The sequence below is a fragment of the Sus scrofa genome, chromosome 14 (assembly GCF_054392235.1).
Source record: "Sus scrofa isolate SSC_HxYL_T2T_F1_AM1 chromosome 14, Sscrofa_HxYL_maternal_Yorkshire_Landrace_v2.0, whole genome shotgun sequence".
NCBI lineage: Eukaryota > Metazoa > Chordata > Mammalia > Artiodactyla > Suidae > Sus > Sus scrofa.
The window spans coordinates 97,880,731-97,900,495 of record NC_139396.1 but is presented as its reverse complement, the minus strand read 5'-3'; the positions used below and the strand labels follow the sequence as shown (position 1 = coordinate 97,900,495).

The 19,765-nt window shown below is 35.9% G+C and overlaps 1 protein-coding gene and 1 long non-coding RNA gene across 4 annotated transcripts in view; one reads left to right on the top strand and one right to left on the bottom strand.

The window, feature by feature from the left end:
* Positions 1-19,765, bottom strand: part of MCU (mitochondrial calcium uniporter) — a 202,937-nt gene that overhangs the window by 23,750 nt on the left and 159,422 nt on the right. For all 3 annotated transcript variants that reach the window (XM_001925826.7, XM_021073096.2, XM_084997345.1), the window contains exon 2: positions 18,798-18,867. In XM_001925826.7, the coding sequence (XP_001925861.1) occupies positions 18,798-18,867 (70 nt within the window). The remainder of the gene's footprint in view (positions 1-18,797; positions 18,868-19,765) is intronic.
* The window catches only part of LOC146396882 (uncharacterized), a 69,987-nt gene that overhangs the window by 6,560 nt on the left and 43,662 nt on the right, over positions 1-19,765 (top strand). The gene's annotated exons all lie outside the window — the stretch shown is intronic.

Genomic DNA, 19,765 nt, shown 5'->3' with positions numbered 1-19,765 from the left:
GAGACCTCATAGTTGTTTTGATTTGCATTTCTCTAATAATCAGTGATGTTGAGCATTTTTCCATGTGCTTGTTGGCCATCTGTGTATCTTCCTTGGAGAAAAGTCTATTCAGGTCTTTTGTCCATTTTTCAATTGGGTTGTTGACTTTTTTGCTGTTGAATTGTTTAAGTTGTTTGTATATTTTAGAGATTAAGCCCTTGTCAGTGGCATCATTTGAAACTATTTTCTCCCATTTCATTGGTTGTTTTTTTGTTTTGTTTTGTTTTGTTTTTTGTTTTGTTTTTTGTTTTGTTTTTTGTTTTTTTTTTGTTTTTGCTGTGCAAAAGCTTGCCAGTTTGATTAGGTCCCATTGGTTTATTTTTGCTTTTATTTCTGATGCTTTGGGAGACTGACCTGAGAAAACATTTGTAAGGTTGCTTTCAGAGAATGTTTTGCCTATGTTCTCTTCTAGGAGTTTGATGGTGTCTTGTCTTATGTTCAAATCTTTAAGCCATCTGGAGTTTATTTCTGTGCATGGTGTGAGGGTTTGTTCCAGTTTCACTGATTTACATGTGGCTGTCCAGTTTTCTGATCATCACTTGCTGAAGAGATTGTCTTTTTCCCATTTTATATTTTTGCCTCCTTTGTCAAAGATTAATTGACTGTAGGTGTCTGGGTTTATTTCTGGGTTCTCTATTCTGTTCCATTAGTCTGTGTGTCTGTTTTGATGCCAGTACCACACTGTCTTGATGACTGTGGCTTTGTAATATTGCCTGACGTCTGGGAGAGTTATGCCTCCTGCTTGGTTTTTGTTCCTCAGGATTGCTTTGGCAATTCTGGGTCTTTTGTGGTTCCATATAAATTTTTGTATTGTTCTAGTTCTGTGAAAGATGTCATGGGTAATTGGATAGGGATTGCATTGAATCTGTAGATTGCTTTGGGTAGTATGGCCATTTTTATAATATTAATCTTTCTGACCCAGGACCATGGACTATCTTTCCATTTCTTTGTATCTTCTTTAATTTCCTTGATTAATGTTTTATAGTTCTCAGCATATAAGTCCTTTACCTCCTTGGTCAGGTATATTCCCAGGTATTTAATTTTTTGGGGTGTGATTTTAAAAGGTATTGTATTTTTGCATTCCTTTTCTAATATTTCATTGTTAGTATACAAAAATGCGATTGATTTCTTCATGTTAATCTTTTTTTTGTCGTCTTTTTTTTTTTTTTCTTTTTAGGACCGCATCTGCGGCATATGGAGGTTCCCAGGCTAGGGTCTAATCAGAGCTGTTGCTGCCGGCGTATGCCACAGCTACTGCAATGCCAGAGCCGAGCCGTGTCTCCAACTTATGCCACAGCTCACCACAATGCAGGATCCTCAACCTACTGAGTGAGGCCAGGGATCGAACCCGCAACCTCATGGTTCCTAGTCGGATTTGTTTCCGCTGTACCAAGACGAGTACTCCCTGCATGTTAATCTTACATCCTGCTTACAATATATATCTTTAACTAATCATGGTTAACTTTCAAATAATATCATACTGGAGTTCCCATTGTGGCTCAGTGGAAACGAATCTGACTAGTATCCATGAGGACGCAGGTTTGATCCCTGGCCTCGCTCAGTGGGTTAAAAGATCCAGCATTGCCATGAGCTGTGGTGTAGGTCGCAGACGCAGTTCAAGTCCCACATTGCTGTGGCTGTGGCATAGGCTGGCAGCTACAGTTCCAATTTGACCCCTAGTCTGGAAACCTCTATATGCCTCAGGTGCAGCCCTAAAAAAAGACAAATAACATCATACCACTTTGGATATAATGTAGAGAACTTACAATAATAAACTTCCATTCCCCCTGCATTGTGCTATTGTTCTACATTCTATTTCTACATGTTATAAAATACATAATACACTATTTTTACTTTAACTGATTATATTTGAAAGAAATTTTAAAATTAGAAAAAAAATCTCTTATATTTTAGATATATTTACCCGCTGATGTTCCTTGCTTTTTTGGTATAGATCCAAATTTCCATTTGTTATTATTTTCCCTATGCCTCAAGAGCTTCCTTAAACTGGTGCAGATATGTTGGCAATAAAATCTGTCAGCTTTAATAAGTCTGAAGAAGTCTTTATTTCATCATTTTTGAAAGACATTTTTTCTATGTAAAAAATTCTATGTTGACTTTTCACCTCCTTTCAGTATTCTAAAGAACTGTCTTCTGGTTTGCATAATATATGATAAATTTCTGTACATTTTTATCTTTGATCTTTTGTATGTAATATGTCTTTTTTTTCCCCTGGCTGCTTTTAATATGTTCTCTTTATCTTTGGTTTTCAGCAATTGGATTATAATGTTTCTTTCTGTGCCTTTCTTTATGATTATTCTGTTTGGGAACTGTTAAATTTCTTAGGTCTGTGGGCTGTTTTAAAAAAGTTTAGAAAAATTTTGGCCATTACTCATATTTTTTTCTGTCTCCACTCTTGTGGGATTCCAGTCACACTTATATGATAGATCATGTGGCACTGTCTCACAGGGCACTGAAGCTCTTTTAATATATTTCAAGGGTTTCCCCTTCTCAGATTCATTTTGGATAGTTTCAATTGCTGTGTACTTCAACGTCACTGGATCCTTTCCTTTTAACATACATTTTTTATCTCTAGATGTTCTATTTGATTATTGTTCTATTTTCTATTTTTCTTCATATTATGTTTTCTTTTCTCTCCCTGAATATAAGCATCCCATTTATGGTAACTATTTTAAAATTGTTGTATGTTAATTCCATCATCTCTGTCATTTCTAGGTCTGGTTCTACCGAATGATTTCACCCCACCCCCCACCCCATCCTCTGGCCTCATCATATGACTAGCAATTTTTTTTTCTTTTTTTATGGCCACACACATGGCATATAGAAGTTCCTGGGTTAGGGACTAAATCTGAGCTGCAGCTGTGACATACACTGCAGTTCTAGCAACACCAGATCCTTTAACTCACTGTGCCGGGCCAGAGATGGAACCCATGCCTTTGCAGTGACCAGAGCCACTGCTGTTGGATTCTTAGCCCACTGTGCTACAGCAGGAACTCCTGCCTAGTTAATTTGTGATGGGAGGTTAGACATTGTGACTTTCACATTGCTAAATGCTGGATCTTGCTGTACAGTTAAGTTACTTGCATATAAGCTTGATCCTTTCATCTTTTAGGACAGATACAGAGAATCCTTTATTCTAGGGCCCATTTGGCCCCTCTTTCAAGTTATGGTTCTTTTGGGGGTCTCTACTGAATGTTCATATATTTAGTGATGTCTTTCCTCTCTGGCTACAAGGAAGTCAAATATTTTCTGGCCCTGAGTGAGCACTAAGAGTTATTGATTTTACAGTTCCTTGTAACTGCTATTTTCTTGGAAGTTGTTATAGCCTGGCCTTGTGGTTTAGAATTTAGCTAAAGCCTCATGCTGTGAACTGAAGTAATGCAAGGTTAATCTCATTTGCTTTGCTTTTCTCAGAGATCATAGTTCTGTCTTGCCTATTGTCCAATGTGTAAAAACAGTATTTTCACTTATTTTGTCTGGTGTTCTAGCTGTTGATAGCAGGACAACAATTCCCAGGGCAGCTTATCCTTTGAATTAATGAATACATGATTTGAACTTTTACATAAAAACTAAAAAGAAGCAAAGTCAGAAATCTCTATTTATCCCTTCCAAAAGGATAGCCTGAGTTTCCTAATGAAGAAGAGGTCAAAAAATAGCAATATGAACCTAATACATAGCACGTACTATCTAAAGTTTCCAATATCTAAAGATACATGACATTTTTGTTATTTTATTTCTAATTTTTTAAAGTTTCCTTAGCAATCCATTGTTTCCTTAAAGTCAGAGCCAGTAACATAAATATTCCTATGTGTTCTATAGGCACTAATGATGATGGGGTCATAAAATTAGGTAACTAACTTGTCTACATGTTGTCCCTCCTCCCTGATCCCCAAACCAGTCTTCTTTCTTGCTTTCTTTCTTCCTTTTTTTTTTTTTTTTTGCTTTTTAGGACTGCACCTGAAGCATATGGAAGTTCCCACGCTAGGGGTCAGATCAGAGTTACAGAGCTACAGCTGCCAGCCACAGTCACAGCCACAGCAACACAGGATCCTAGTTGTGTCTTCAAATTATATCACAGCTCACAGCAACACCAGATCCTTAACCTACTGAGCGGGGCCAGGGATCAAACCTGCGTCCTCATGGATAGTAGTTCGATTCGTTTCTGCTGCACCATGATGGGAACTCCAGTCCTCTTTCTATATGTGAGCATATTCAACCACAGATTTCAAGAAGGAGACAGCATTGAATTTAAATAAAAAACAGGAATCTGTGAATTTTCAACACATAAAGTATGGACGATTTCACTACACTAATAAATCAGTTTCATAGTAAGGGTTTATAGATGACTTTTAAAATAACAGATAAAGTCAACACAGAAGGTGTTTATCACTCAGTTTAACTTTTTCCTTTAAAGATTATGAAGCCTTTAAAAGGAATTAAATTACAAAAGCTTGGAAAAACTTTTGCATGGATAGCACATTTCAGAACTGACAAAGCTTTATTATAATACTGATTTTGAAATAAATCCCCAGGTCTCTTTCTTTCCCACACACTAAAATTGTAATGTAACTGTTAAGAGTTCTTGTTTTGGAACCAAAGAATAACAATTACCTAAGTTCCTCAAGTTGAACAATATACAAAATTGGTTGCAGTGAAGTCACAAGGGAATTTACAAGCTAATGACAGCTGTCAACTACTGTTCTCTAGAGACAAACTTTTAAAGTGTAAATTGCATCAAATGACATTTTGGTTGGTATAAAAAATCTTTTGCTTTGATCTTCATTTCAATAAATAAGAAATAATCTAAGAATACTCTACAGCAGTGTACGTCAAAGAAACTAGAAATTGTGGGGAATTATATAAATATCGAGAGACAAAACATGACTACCGATTTAGAAATAAAAATTGAAAGGCAAGAAACTTTCCAGAGTAAGAAGAGAAGTGCAAAGGGAATAGATACTTGGGGTTGAAGAAGCAATAAATTTTTTAAAAAGCCTTTGGAACATCAGGTACAGAAAGTCATACAATAACACATGCTTATTATTTAACCAATTGTTAAAAGTGCTTTAAAAACTTCCTAATATTTTGGTGCTCAAAATAATTAATAAAATCTCTTCTACAATTTATCATTTTATGAACAGGACTGTATATCTCTTAAGGACTTAATATGAAAGGGAACTGGTACAATAAGGAAGCACACTTGGGATGTTTACTTAGAGATACTTAGAACTGAACTTGATATTACATGATAGATGATTCCAGTGGTTTATGATATTGCCATCATCTGTTTCTTTTCTTTCCCCTTTCTGTACTATTCTGCATCAAGAATGTGAAATATAATAACCAGAATTTTAGTGTTGGAAGAGCCAGAGAAATCACACAGATTAATGCCCTTCTTCTATAGCTAAGGACAATAAAGTCCAGCAAGGTGTCCCTAAGATCCCTAAGGTCAATCCATGTTGTTTCAAATGACAAGATGTCATTCTTTTTCATGACTGCATAATATGCTACTATATATATATATATATATATATATATACACACACACACACACACACACACACACACACACACACAAACACACATATATATCACATCACCTCTTTATCCATTCACCTATCCATGGACACTTCCATATCTTGGCTATTTTAAATAATGCTGCAGTGAACATAGAAGTGCATATATCTTCTCAAATTAGTGTGTTTTTGTTTTCTTCAGAAAAATACCTTGAAGTAGAACTGCTTAATCACATGGTCATTTTATTTATTTTTGAGGAATCTCCATACTGTTTTCGATAGTGGCTGTACCAATTTAATTCCAACCAATAACGCAGGAGGATTCTCTTTTCTCCACATCCTCTCCAACATTTGTTATTTCTTTTTGATAATAGCCAGCCTGACAGGTGTGATGTGACATTTGCATTTCCTTGATGATTAGTGATATTGAGATCTTTTCATGTCTCTGTTGGCCATCAGTATGTCTTCTTTGGACAAATGTCTTCTCGGGTCCTTTGCCCATTTTGCAATTGTGTTGCTTATTTCTTTGATGTTGAGTTGTATGAGTTCTTTAATAATTTGGATATTAACCTTTTATCAAACATATCATTTGCAGATATCTTCTCCTATTCATCAGGGTGCCTTTTTGTTTTGTTGATATTTCCCCTTTCTGTGCAAAAGGTTTTTAGTTTGATGTGGTCTATTTGTTTATTTTTGCTTCTGTTTGCCTTGCCTGAGGACATATACACAAAAAATATTCTCAAGACCAATGTCAAAGAGTATACTGCCTATGCTTTCTTCTAGGAATTTTATAATTTTAGGTCTTCCATTTAAGTCTTTAATCCATTTTGAGTTTATTTTTGTATATTGTGTGAGAAAGTAGTCCATTGATTGGCATGTAGCTGTACAGTTTTCTCAACATTTATTGAAGAGTCTTTTTACCACTGTATATTCTTGTTTCTTTTGTTATAGATTAACTGACCATGTAAGTGTGGGTTTAATTTCTGGACTTTCTATTCTGATCTATTGATCCATGTGTCTGTTTTTGTGCCAATACCACATTGTTTTTATTACTGTAGTTTTGTAGTATAATCTGAAAGCGGGGAGTGTGATACCTCCAGCTCTGTTCTTCTTTCATAAGATTCTTTTGGCTATTAAAGGTCTTTTGTGTTTAGGTCTTTTGTGTCATCCTAAACACACAAAGTTTAGGATTATTTACTCTAGTTCCATCAAAAATGCCATTGCTATTTTGATAAGGATTGCAATGAATCTGAAGATTGCTTTGGGGAGTGTAATCATCTTAACAAGATTAATTCTTCCTACCCATGAGCATGGTATATCTTTCCATTTGTTTGTGTCATCTTGAATTCCCTTCATCAATGTCTCATAATTTTATGAGTACAAATATTTACCTCCTTGGTTAGATTTATTTCTAGGTATTTTAATATTTTTGATGCAACTGTAAATGAGATTGTTTTCTTAATTTCTTTTCCTGATAGTTCACTGTTAGCGTATAGAAACACAGCTGACTTCTATATATTAATTTTGTCTCCTGCAAGTTTATGAATTTATTGATTGATTCTAATAGTTTTTTTGGAGGTATATTTTAGTTTTGATGTAAATCTGGTTAACAATTTTTTTCCTTTTAGAGCTTGTTTCACATTTTACTCTTTATGCTATCTGGAACTCACTTTTGTGAGATAAGAAATCAATTGTAACAGCACCACTGATTTAATACTCTGCCCTTTCTCCTGATTTACAAAGCTAATTCTATCACACATCAAATCTCCACATATGCAAGTTTTCTCTAATCTGACCCTACAATCATTTCTATACAAATACTTCACTGTTTTGATTATTATGGTTTTAAAAATAAATCATAATATGTCGTTTAGGTAGACAGTTTCTCCCCTTCTACTCCAAATTTATTTTAAGTGTTTAAAGAGTTTTATTCTTTCATATGAATTTCTGAATAAGTTTATCAGTTCTTGTTGAGGTTTACATTAGCATTGCACTGAGTTTATATATTCGTGTGGGGGAAACTGACAACTGTTACAATATTGTCTTCATATTCATTAACACATTCTAACTCTGTATTTACTACTATCTTCTTATAGGTTCTTCAATAAAATTTATTATTCTTAATAAATTCCTTACAGATTTTTTAATTTGTTTCATTCATAGATACCTTCAAATAATTTATTTTTAATATTCATTTCTATGTTCATAAATATTCCCAAAGTCTATCCCTTTTCATTAAACTACAATCTATTAGATAAAACATAAGATCACCGTTTTACTACAATAAATTAAATATTATTTTGTTGATAGTAAGGCCCTTTCTTACACATTATAGCAAAAAAATCTTTGTAATTTACTTAAACAATGTAAAAGAGGGAACTTAAAATTTCTTTAAATTATTCATAGTATATTAAAATGTTAAATCTGTCACATACTAGCACTTGGAGAAAACTCATTTTGAAAAACGTGCAAATATTTATGTAGAAAGTATCTTTTCATAGCAATATAAAAAAGCCCAATTATAGAATCTTAACTTTAGTAGTCTGATAAATCAAGTTCCATGAGATAATTTCCAATCATGCTTTTAAACCTCAAGAGTACAAAAATGACTTGTTCCACTGAGGGCAACAAGGGGAAAAACAGTATAAATTATACAAACCAGTTGTATGTTTCTTGGTATTTTTGGATAATTGACCTCTTTGAGGATCTGAAGAAGGTATAGATTCTCCCCCTTAGACCTATTTCCTGGAAAAATTCAAACAATTTATACACAATAACTTGAGATATAATTAATTTTGTTGCATTGGAAAACGCTTTCCTTCATATTACCTGCTATGGACTGAATTATGATCCCCACAAATTTGTATTTGGAAACTCTAATTCCCAATGTGACTATCTGGAGATAGGTTCTTTTAGGAAGTAATTAAGCTTAAAGAAGAAGATAAGAGTGGGGCCCTAATCTGTAAGGATAGTAACTCTACAGGAAGAGTAAGAGCTTTCCCCACCCTTCACCACGTGGGGGACACAGTGAGAACGTGGCCATCTGTAAGCTAAGAAGAGAGCTCCTATGCACACTGACCTCCAAAACTGTGATAAAGTAAACTTTTGTGTTTAAGCCACCCAGCCTATAGTATTTTGTTATGGTAGCCTGACTTCTCAGGCCACATTGCCATTCTTAAAAAATAAACGTTTATAAATCCTGAAGCATTTTTCCTCACTTTAAACCAAAATTAATGGCCATTTTCTCATCTTTTTATAGAAATAAAATAAAAATGTACAAATTAAGACAAAAAATAAATTCTATATAAAAGAACATTTCAATTATAAGGCTGCTATTATTTGGCCTGAATAAAGAGTCACATAGTGGCCTGGTTTGGGAACATGGTAACTTGAATAACATCTTTGATATTTAAAAAAAATTGTACCTTTCTGTTTTTTTGTTGTTGTTTTTTGGTTGGTTTTTTTGGCCATGCCTGCAGCATGTGGAAGTTCCCAGGGTAGGGACAGAATCTGTGTTACAGCAGCAGTGCAAGCTGCTGCAACGATGATGTCAGATCCTTAAGCCATTGTGCCACAAGGGAACTCCCTGTGCTTTTCTATTTTTTTGTTTGTTTGGTTTTGGGTTTTTTTTTTTTTTTTTTTGCTTTTTTAGGGCCGCACTTGTGGCATATGGAGATTCCCAGGCTAGGGGTCAAATCAGAGCTATAGCTGCTGGCCTATACCACAGGCACAGCAATGCCAGATCCAAGCTGTGTCTGCAACCTACAGCACAGCTCACGGCAACAACGGATCCTTAACTCACTGAGCAAGGCCAGGGATCGAACCTGCAACCCCACAGTTCCTAGTCAGATTCGTTTCCACTACGCCACAACGGGAACACCAGTGCTTTTCTATTTTAATGAAAAGAAGTTGTGAAAACTCTTGAGCCTCTTATAAAAGTATGTGGTAGCAAACATAGTCACAGATCCCCATAGTTCACTTCGCTAGATGTTGCTTGGCTAGGCATGTTCAAGGAACCTAATATTTCTCTAAGACTCTTAGAATTAACTTTATATTGCTCACTGTTTTGATGCAATATCAAAATGAAAAGATTACAAATCCAAATTCCAATTTTAAGGTTTCTGGGTGGAGGTAATCTTTAAGCGCTCTAAAGTTTTTCTAAATTTTTGCAGAGAAAGTGACAAAGCTTTCTATTCATAACTGGAGAAACTTCCTTCGACAGCTGGAAAATTTACAAGGTTGTCTGTTTCTATATACTTCAGAGCTACTGCTTGGTTAAAATGGCTCATGATTTTTTCTACCAAATTCATAACAATGACTGTAGGGTCTTAAATTATAAGATTACGCTCATTCATAAAGGCCCAAATATCCCCAAATAAATCAAGCCGTAACTAAACTTCTGTAATAAACTTTCTCTTCTTTTAAAAGGCAAAACTATCCAATGTTTAATCTAGCAAGGACAAATTTCTATTTTGATTCCTTTTCTCTTAAAATCTTGTTCTCACAGTAGTTATTACTTCTGTGAGAAGTAGCAAGCAAGGCTTCTTTTAGAGCTGTTGGAAGTTTTCAATGTCAGTATGTACCAATGAAAAAAAACCAGTGCATTATTGCAATGGGCAGATCTCCTTTCTTCTCTGAGGCCATATAAGTATGCATGTTGCTAAGTTTGGAAGATGTGCCATCTGTTCACAGAGTACCAATATCTTACAGTGAAAAAAAATTTTTTTTCTGGTAGTTATTTAGGAAAATTAATTTAACACTATTTCAAAGATAGTGATAGTCATTAATGTTAACAGCTTTTTCTAATTTCCATAAGAGATCACATGTTTGGGATTTTTCTGTGTATCAACATGCATATTATCAGACAAAAACTAGAAACTAAATTCTTTTTTTTTAATTTTTTTTTTTATTTTCCACTGTACAGCAAGGGGGTCAGGTTATCCTTACATGTATACATTGCAATTACAGTTTTTCCCCCACCCTTTCTTCTGTTGCAACATGAGTATCTAGACATAGTTCTCAATCTATTCAGCAGGATCTCCTCGTAAATCTATTCTAAGTTGTGTCTGATAAGCCCAAGCTCCCGATCCCTCCCACTCCCTCCCCCTCCCATCAGGCAGCCACAAGTCTCTTCTCCAAGTCCATGATTTTCTTTTCTGAGGAGATGTTCATTTGTGCTGGATATTAGATTCCAGTTATAAGTGATATCATATGGTATTTGTCTTTGTCTTTCTGGCTCATTTCACTCAGGATGAGATTCTCTAGTTCCATCCATGTTGCTGCAAATGGCATTATGTCATTCCTTTTTATGGCTGAGTAGTATTCCATTGTGTATATATACCACCTCTTCTGAATCCAATCATCTGTCGATGGACATGTGGGTTGTTTCCATGTCCTGGCTATTGTGAATAGTGCTGCAATGAACATGCGGGTGCACGTGCCTCTTTTAAGTAGAGTTTTGTCCGGATAGATGCCCAAGAGTGGGATTGCGGGGTCATATGGAAGTTCTATGTATAGATTTCTAAGGTATCTCCAAACTGTTCTCCATAGTGGCTCTACCAGTTTACATTCCCACCAACAGTGCAGGAGGGTTCCCTTTTCTCCACAGCCCCTCCAGCACTTGTTGTTTGTGGATTTATTAATGATGGCCATTCTGACTGGTGTGAGGTGGTATCTCATGGTAGTTTTGATTTGCATTTCTCTTATAATCAGTGATGTTGAACATTTTTTCATGTGTTTGTTGGCCATCTGTATATCTTCTTTGGAGAAATGTCTATTCAGGTCTTTTGCCCATTTTTCCATTGATTGATTGGCTTTTTTGCTGTTGGGTTGTATAAGTTGTTTATATATTCTAGAGATTAAGCCCTTGTCAGTGGCATCATTTGAAACTATTTTCTCCCATTCTGTAAGTTGTCTTTTTGTTTTCTTTTTGGTTTCCTTTGCTGTGCAAAAGCTTTTCAGTTTGATGAGGTCCCATGGGTTTATTTTTGCTCTAGTTAGAAACTCAATTCTTTAAGAGCAATAGCAGTAGTTTCTTCAAGTTGCCTTCTGGAGAAAAATCGGATAGTTTCCAATTCCCTTAAAACTTATTTCAAAATATTGAAATAAGTGACGGCAATCCTAGAATGGATGATATCAACTGAAATTTGACAAAAATTTACTTTTGCTCCATGCTAAGCCAGTTTAAATACTGTCAGCACATAAAGCTTAAACGTCTTTCCAAGTTCATGTGTCTGTTTTTCTTAGCAATGTGAGAGTTAATTTTATACAGTCCTTCAAAAAAGGCTTTTGTAATGGAACAAGTTCAACCATATTTTGGTATTTTCAAACTGAAACTTCTACTTACATAAAAATTCAAACTGTAGAATATATTTAAAAAAATGGAAAAATAAGAAAGTGTTTCAGCTTTCCCAACTTCACATTTATCTTAGTGAGAACTAGGCGCACCTTAAAATACTGAGGTTTTTCTGGTCTATCATTTTTGGTGATTTCATTACTTTCATTTCCTTTTTGTTGTCAGTTTTTAAAAGTTGGAATGAAAGATATTGGTAAGATATGTTTATACCTCAATATGATGAAAATAAATACAGAATTTCCAATTGTATACAAGTGAACATTAATAATAAAACATGATTTAATAAAAAAAATCTTCCCTTTCCCCCAAAGCTATTTTAAAAGTAACAGGAGGAGTTCCCGTCATGGCACAGTGGAAGTGAATCCAACTAGGAACCATGAGGTTGAGTGTTTGATCTCTGCCCTTGTTCAGTGGGTTAAAGATCTGGTATTGCCATGAGCTGTGGTGTAGGTCACAGATGTGTCTTGGATCTGGTGTTGCTGTGGCTCTGGCATAGGCTGGCAGCTGTAGCTTCAATTAGACCCCTAGTCTGGGAACTTCCATATGCCACAGCTGCAGTCCTAAAAAGAAAAATAAATAAATAAATGTAACAGGAAAAACTCTAGACTATATAAAGAACCCTTAGAAATCAATACTAAGACAGTCAATTTTTTTAAATGGGCACAAAGTTTGGGCACTTCATCAAAGAAAATATCTGAATGGTTAATAATTATATTAAAAGATGTTCAATGGCTTAGTCATCAGTGAAATACAAATTAAAGCCACAATGAAATAATACTATAAGTCCACTAGAATGTCTATAATCAAGAATACTGACCATAGGGGAATTCCCGTTGTGGCTCAGTGGAAACGAATCTGACTAGTATCCACGAGAATTCAGGTTCAAACCCTGGCCTTGTTCATTGGGTTAAGCTTGTTGCTGTGAGCTGTGGTGTAAGTTGAAGACATGGCTCGTATCTGGTGTTGCTATGGCTGTGGTATAGGCCAGCAGCTACAGCTCTGATTTGACCCCTAGCTTGGGAACCTCCATTATGCTGTGGTTACAGCCCTAAAAAGACAAAAAAAAAAAAAAAAAAGGATATGACCATACCAAGTGTTGGGGAGGACATGGGGAAACTGGAACAGTTATACATTGCTGATAGAAATGCAAAATGGGACAGCCACTTTGGAAACCAGTTGTGCAGTTTCTTAAAAGGTTAAGCACACAATGAAAAAAACCTGAAGACCACACAAACAGTTGGAAAGATATACCATGTTCTTGAGCTGAAAGAACCAATATTGTCAAAATGACCATACTACCCAAGGCAATCTACAGATGCAATGCAATCTACAGATCCAATGCAATCACTATCAAATTACCAACGGCATTTTTCACTGAACTGGAAGAAAATTTTAAATTTGTGTGGAAACACCAAAGACCTCAAATAGATACAAAAATCTTGAGAAGGAAGAAGTGCTGGAGGAATCATGCTCCCTGACTTCAGACCATACTACAAAGTAACAGTCATCAAAACAATATGGTACTGCCACAAAAACAAACATATAGATCAATGGAACAGAATAGAAAGCCCAGAAAAAACCCACATACCTATAGTCAATTAATCTACAACAAAGGAGCTAAGAATGTACAATGGAAAAAAGATAGTTTCTTCAATAAGTGGTGATGGGAAACTTGCACAGCTACATGTCAAAGAATGAAATTAGAAGATTCTCCAACATTGTATACAAAAATACAAAATAATCTCAAAATGAATTAAAGACCTAGATGTAAGAGTAGATACAATAAAACTCCTAGAGGAAAACACAGGCAGAACACTATGTATTGTAGTTCTTTATTGTTATTGCTGAGTAGTAGTCTAGAATACATGTATGTGTAACTGGGTCACCATGCTGTACAGTAGAAAACTGACAGAATACTGTAAACCAGCTATAATAGAAAAAAATAAAAATCATTATATAAAAAAAAAGAAAGAAAAAAAGAAAGAGAAAACAAGAAAGAAAGAAAAAAAAAAAGAACTACAATACATGTTACAACATGGGGAGTTCCATCATGGCTCAGTGGAAACAATCTCACTAGCATCCAGGTTACAATATGGACAAATCTTAAAAGTATTAGGTTATGTAAAAGATGCTAGATAACAAAAGACTATACATTGTCTTTTGACAATGAATCCATTTATACGACATTTTAAGAAAAGGTTTAACTGTATATAGAAAAAGCAGACTAGAGTTTGCCTGGGGCTTAGTTGTGACCAGGGATTGATTGCAAAACAAGAACAAGAAAACTTTTAGGGGTGAAGGAAGTAGTATAAAGCTGTATTTTTATCATACTTGCATGACGATAGTTGAATTTTATGGAAATACAAAATACCTGTCAACAAAGCTTTTAAAAAAGAACAGGACAGAAAAACAAAGAAAAAAGCTGGGACATATATACTGTTTCCCAAATCACCCACAGACCTTAACTAAGATTAAGAATTTATGTATATTATCTATATTTGGGTTAGACAGATGGTTATTTTTTTAATTTGTTATTACTTATTTATTTATTTTGGCTGCAGTAGCTGCGGCAACACTGGATCCTTAACCCACTATGCTAGGCTGGGGATTGAACCTGCGTTCCAGTGCTTCAGAGAGAGACTCTGCCAGTCCTGTTGCACCACAGCAGGAACTCTAGTTGTTTATTATTAAACAGGAATTTTCAGTAACCATTCATCACTAAAATTATTTGTCTTCAAGCAATTTTTTTGTAAGGAAATCTTACTTTTTTTGTCAACTACAAAATAGACACAACTTTCTACTATGATACCCAATACAAGGCTAATTGAGTAGCATTACATTTCTGGGTAGAAAAATGAAGGCAGTCATAAGAGACTCCTATTTTCCTTGCTCTTACTCCTGCTCGAAGATAAGTCCTCACTTATGCTATTTAATTGTCAGGACAACTCTGGTTGCCCTCTCTTACTCTCAAAAGTGTCCTGGGTTGGATGATAAATTCTATAGACAACCTATCCATAGCAGAATTACTCTCTCATCCTCAACTTTCAGTAATATGGAGGGCGGAGCTCCTGTTGTGGAGCAATGTAATCTGACTAGTATTCATGAGGATGCGGTTTCCATCCCTGGCCTTGCTCAGTGGGTCGGGGATCCGGCATTGCTGTGAGCTGTGGTGTAGGCCAGCAGCTATAGCTCCAACTCCACATCTAGCCTGGGAACTGCCATGAGCTGTGGGTGTGGCCCCCAAAAGCAATAATAATAAGAAGAAGAAGAAGAAGGAGGGAACCCCTGAAGGCTCTAAAGACCTCTAAATAAGTTATAAACCATACAATCATAAAAATTTTAGTCACTTCACAATTAAAGATCTAGGGTATAGAAAAATTAAAATGAGAAGCCCCAAACCACATTTTTTTTTTTAATTAGGGGTCTCTGACACTATCACAAACACTCTTGATAGAGTAAAGAGTTTCTGGTGGGAGTTCCCGTCGTGGCGCAGTGGTTAACGAATCCGACTAGGAACCATGAGGTTGCGGGTTCGGTCCCTGCCCTTGCTCAGTGGGTTAACGATCCGGCGTTGCCGTGAGCTGTGGTGTAGGTTGCAGACGTGGCTCGGATCCCGAGTTGCTGTGGCTCTGGCGTAGGCCGGTGGCTGCAGCTCCGATTGGACCCCTAGCCTGGGAACCTCCATATGCCGCAGGAGCGGCCCAAAGAAATAGCAAAAAGACAAAAAAAAAAAAAAAAAAGTTTCTGGTGGGTAAGTACTATTTCTGTAGGTAAGTATATTTTTTCTCTTGCGAGAGGTAATCATTATTACCTTCTATTTCATCTGTTTCACAAATGAGGGAGAAGGTTTTTCAAAGTTAATTACTACGCCTAAGGTTAAAGGTTGGTTAAGTGGTGCAACTGGGATGCACATCTTGACTCCAGAGCTTGATACTTAACCTCTAAGCACAATGCCTCTCATGAAAGGGAACGGGGCGTGGGCACAGGCATGTGAATGTGCGCCTGCAAGCAGTGTAGCAAAAGCAGTTCCAGAGTTGAGGGTCATGAGACCAGAGGTTCCATGAGTTAGTTTGAGAGAGTGTTTGTCACTAAGAAATTATACATAATATTTCCCAAGTTCTAGATAAGATTTTTTCTAGAGAGAGAAGCTAGAGCTTTCATCAAATCCTCTAAAGCATTTAATGACATAAGGAGAAGTAAGAACCTTTTAGATTGCTTTGGTAGGGAGGTTAAACATTTAAAATAATGTATGTTTTTTACCTCAGCTATCATAGTCATAACTAGGTAACAAACAATTACTGAGAAGCAGTATATAATAGGTATATATTCGTTTTAAATTCTTTTTTTTTCCCCGCCAGGCCACACCTGCAGCATATGGAAGTTCCCAGGCCAGGGATTGAATCTGGGTCCTGCAGCAGCTGTGGCAACATCGAATCCTTTAATCCACTGCCCCAGGCCAGAGATCAAACCCACACCTCTGCAGTGGCCCAAGCCCCTGGAGTCAGATTTTGAACCAACTGCAACACAGCAAGAACTCCTATTATTCTATACTAGGCATATAAATATCACAACTACACAATATGGTATTTTAGACCTTGTATTTAAAAAAACAAACAAACAAAAAAAAACAAAAAACAGGGTCAAGCCCACATTTGATATAGACTATGGCCCAGCAGTCATAACAAGGAGCAATGAATGATGGTAGAGACATTTCTGTTGGTGGCTAAATTCTACTGAAGTAGCGTTAAGCAGAGTTTTCTTACATGCTGTACCAGGCTAAGGTAAAATTAAACTATATGTACAAATAAGAAAGGTATATAATTTAGGGGTAGTAAAAACACTGAAATGCATTAAGTGAAATAATCTTCTGCTTCTATTTCTTGATAACTAGTAATATGAGTTGATTTTTTTTAAGGAGGGCAATAGTATTATCGGTAGGAATTTGGGGAGACTTTTTTTTTTTTTTTTAGCATGTATCTCTTTACTTTTGTAAAAATACTTTTGTAAAAAACCGCTCATACAGTGTAAAGGCAACATACTGGCATTTATGTCCTGTGAAAAATTCAGCCAGATAACCCAGTACAACTGTACCATGGTTACATTACTGAAAATTTTTTACACAGATTAGTATATAGGATAATAATAACTGTGGTATGTGGTAAAATTAACAATATATATATTTCAGGAGGAATTCATTAGTTTAAATTATTTGCTACTGAATATCATAACTATTTGGCACAAGTGTCCTGTTGTAGTGTGACTTAGTTGCCACTGAATATATATAACTTACCAAATATTTATATATAGACACTGAATAGATAAAAATTTCAGACAATATTGTAAAAGCAAGAAATTTGAAAATGAAATGCTACTAGTTTAGAATAAAATGAGAGGATTCGTCGCTATGAAAAGTATTCTTTATACTTGGAGAAATTCTCTCTCTCTAATGAAACCATCCAATGATGTCACCTGCATTGGTAATGGAGGATAGTAATAGGACCTGGGAAGGGTGCAGACATGGCAGTGGAAAGCCCCTCTCTGGCTATTTAGTGGGCCAAGACAGTTCTAGGGGCAAGAGTGATACCCATCTACTGCTTTGGAGGGGCCTAAGGAGGGAAAGAGTAGGTGGCATGGGCAGGTGGTATTATGGGCCTCTGGCTCCTGGTCATGTAGGAGGTACTGGCATCTACATACATACTGAGTTTTGACTAAGGGCAACACAACTACTGTCCTCAGCTATAACGAAGTGCCAAGTGCTGCTTTTTAATTTGTACACTTATTTTATCACCTCTTTATGTCTCTAAGATGGAGGAAAAAGAAATCCAGCTACTATTTTTCACTGTTTTGATTATGGCCTCATTTTCCTTTCAACCTTTCCATACTACAAAAGAGTAACCACAAATGGATAGTTCCTTCAAATCTAGGTTATTCAGCAAATATGAGCACCCTGTTTATATATCTAAACAACTTTGGGAGGGGTTCTTATAACACTGAAAACATATACACTGATTAAAGACAGGAGATCCCGGCACTTTCAAATAAGTGCACCTGAGGTTTCTTCAATTTCAGGTGTCTATGTAAATGTGCAGGGTGCCCTTTCAATGGTTGCTATGCCTATGAATTAATGTTTAGAAAGCTGAAGTTAATTAGAGTTCTATCAAACTAAACTTTGTACAGAGAAAATATATTTAATAGTCAACTGTAAGCAAATAATCTAAACTATAAATGTGCAATGCTGGGTAAAAGAAATGACAGGAAGAGTTGTAAACATATCTCCTCCACTACTATAAATACAACAGAAGCTTAGATTCTTCTGCCAATTTGCAGCACCATGGACTTTCATAAACGACTATATATGGTCCCCAAGCATCTGTTCACTTTTTTCTCACATCAAAGAAGAGTATTATAGCCCTGAGCCTAAGGGAAGAAAAGGCAAAGAAGGGCAAGAGGTTTCAGACTCTGAACCGCTTCTGTCTAGGCTCCGATGCCACGAAGGAGCTGGAGGGTTTGATCATTACCCATAATATAAAGACTCAATGGTTAGGAAGTACCAAAGATGGTATTTCTGTGATTTTCCCAGTTTGTTTAAAACATAAATGAAAGGAGTAGATAGTATTATTCCATGATGTATGAAAACTTGTTGGAGTCTATCAGTTGTTCCTCCTGATTTCTCCTCTAAATTCACTAGATCCTCGTTCAAATTTTATTTCTCCTCTAGCCTCCCATCTCCTTCTCTCTCTGACTTCAAGCACATCTTAAGTGAAAGAGTATAGTTTATGAATGTATATGTCAGACAGGGAATAGGAAACACTGAATTAAAGAAAAAAAAAGCATTAGCAATAAAAAATGGAGTTGCCAAAACTCACCATCAGAGGGCACAACAGTACTGCAATAAACGACTCCCAAATTCTGCCAAGAAGAGAGCCGCTGGTGCACCTAGAAAATACAAAAAGGATACATCCATTGTTTGGATACAACAACAAATGTTATATGCGTGTGTGTGTGTGTGTGTGTGTGTGTGTGTGTGTGTGTGTGTGTGTGAGATAGCTTTTAATTATTTAAATATGTATTCTTTACAGAAAAATCTAAAAATATAGATTTAAAAAAAGAGGCTCTCAAACTCCTATCATCTTGGTATGATGGTGATGAACAAACTTTGGTTTATTTGCAAGATTTCATACAAACACATTTACATATACACACACCACACAAACTGTTTTTCATCTAGTTTTTAAAACACTTAATACCGGTTTTAAGTGCTGTCAAGTCTAAACTTTCTTGCTTCTTGCTCCTCTTGCTAGCTTTTAGATCTGCATTTCCTTCATTTCTTTTACTAGGTATAAGATAGTTATTAAGTAGTCACCTCATGAATTTACTGTTACTGGGTAGACATCTAGTCTTTCTGTTCACTCTTCCTTTTTTTGGCCACACCCATAGCATGCAAAGTTCCCGGGTCAGGGATCAAATCTGTGCCATAGCAGTGACCTGAGCCACAGGAGGAACAACACTGGATCCTTAACCTGCTGAGCCACCAGGGAGCTCCTCACTCTCCTCCTACATTTTTTTTTTTTTAACTTGGTCAAGTAATTTCACTCCTGAGTCCTTAATCACTACCACCTTCTGAATATTAGAAGGAACTCACACTAATATCCACCTTTACTACTTCCTCAAAGAGTAGTGCCATTGTGGATTTAGGTTTAGAATATAGGCTCTCACAACTAAACTAAGTTTCTGAAAAGATACTGTGTATGTTTCTGACTTGCCAAATGCTTAATTAATTCCTTTGTACCCTTTACTTTCCTAGCCCCAAAAAGTATTAAAGGAGGAGGAAAAG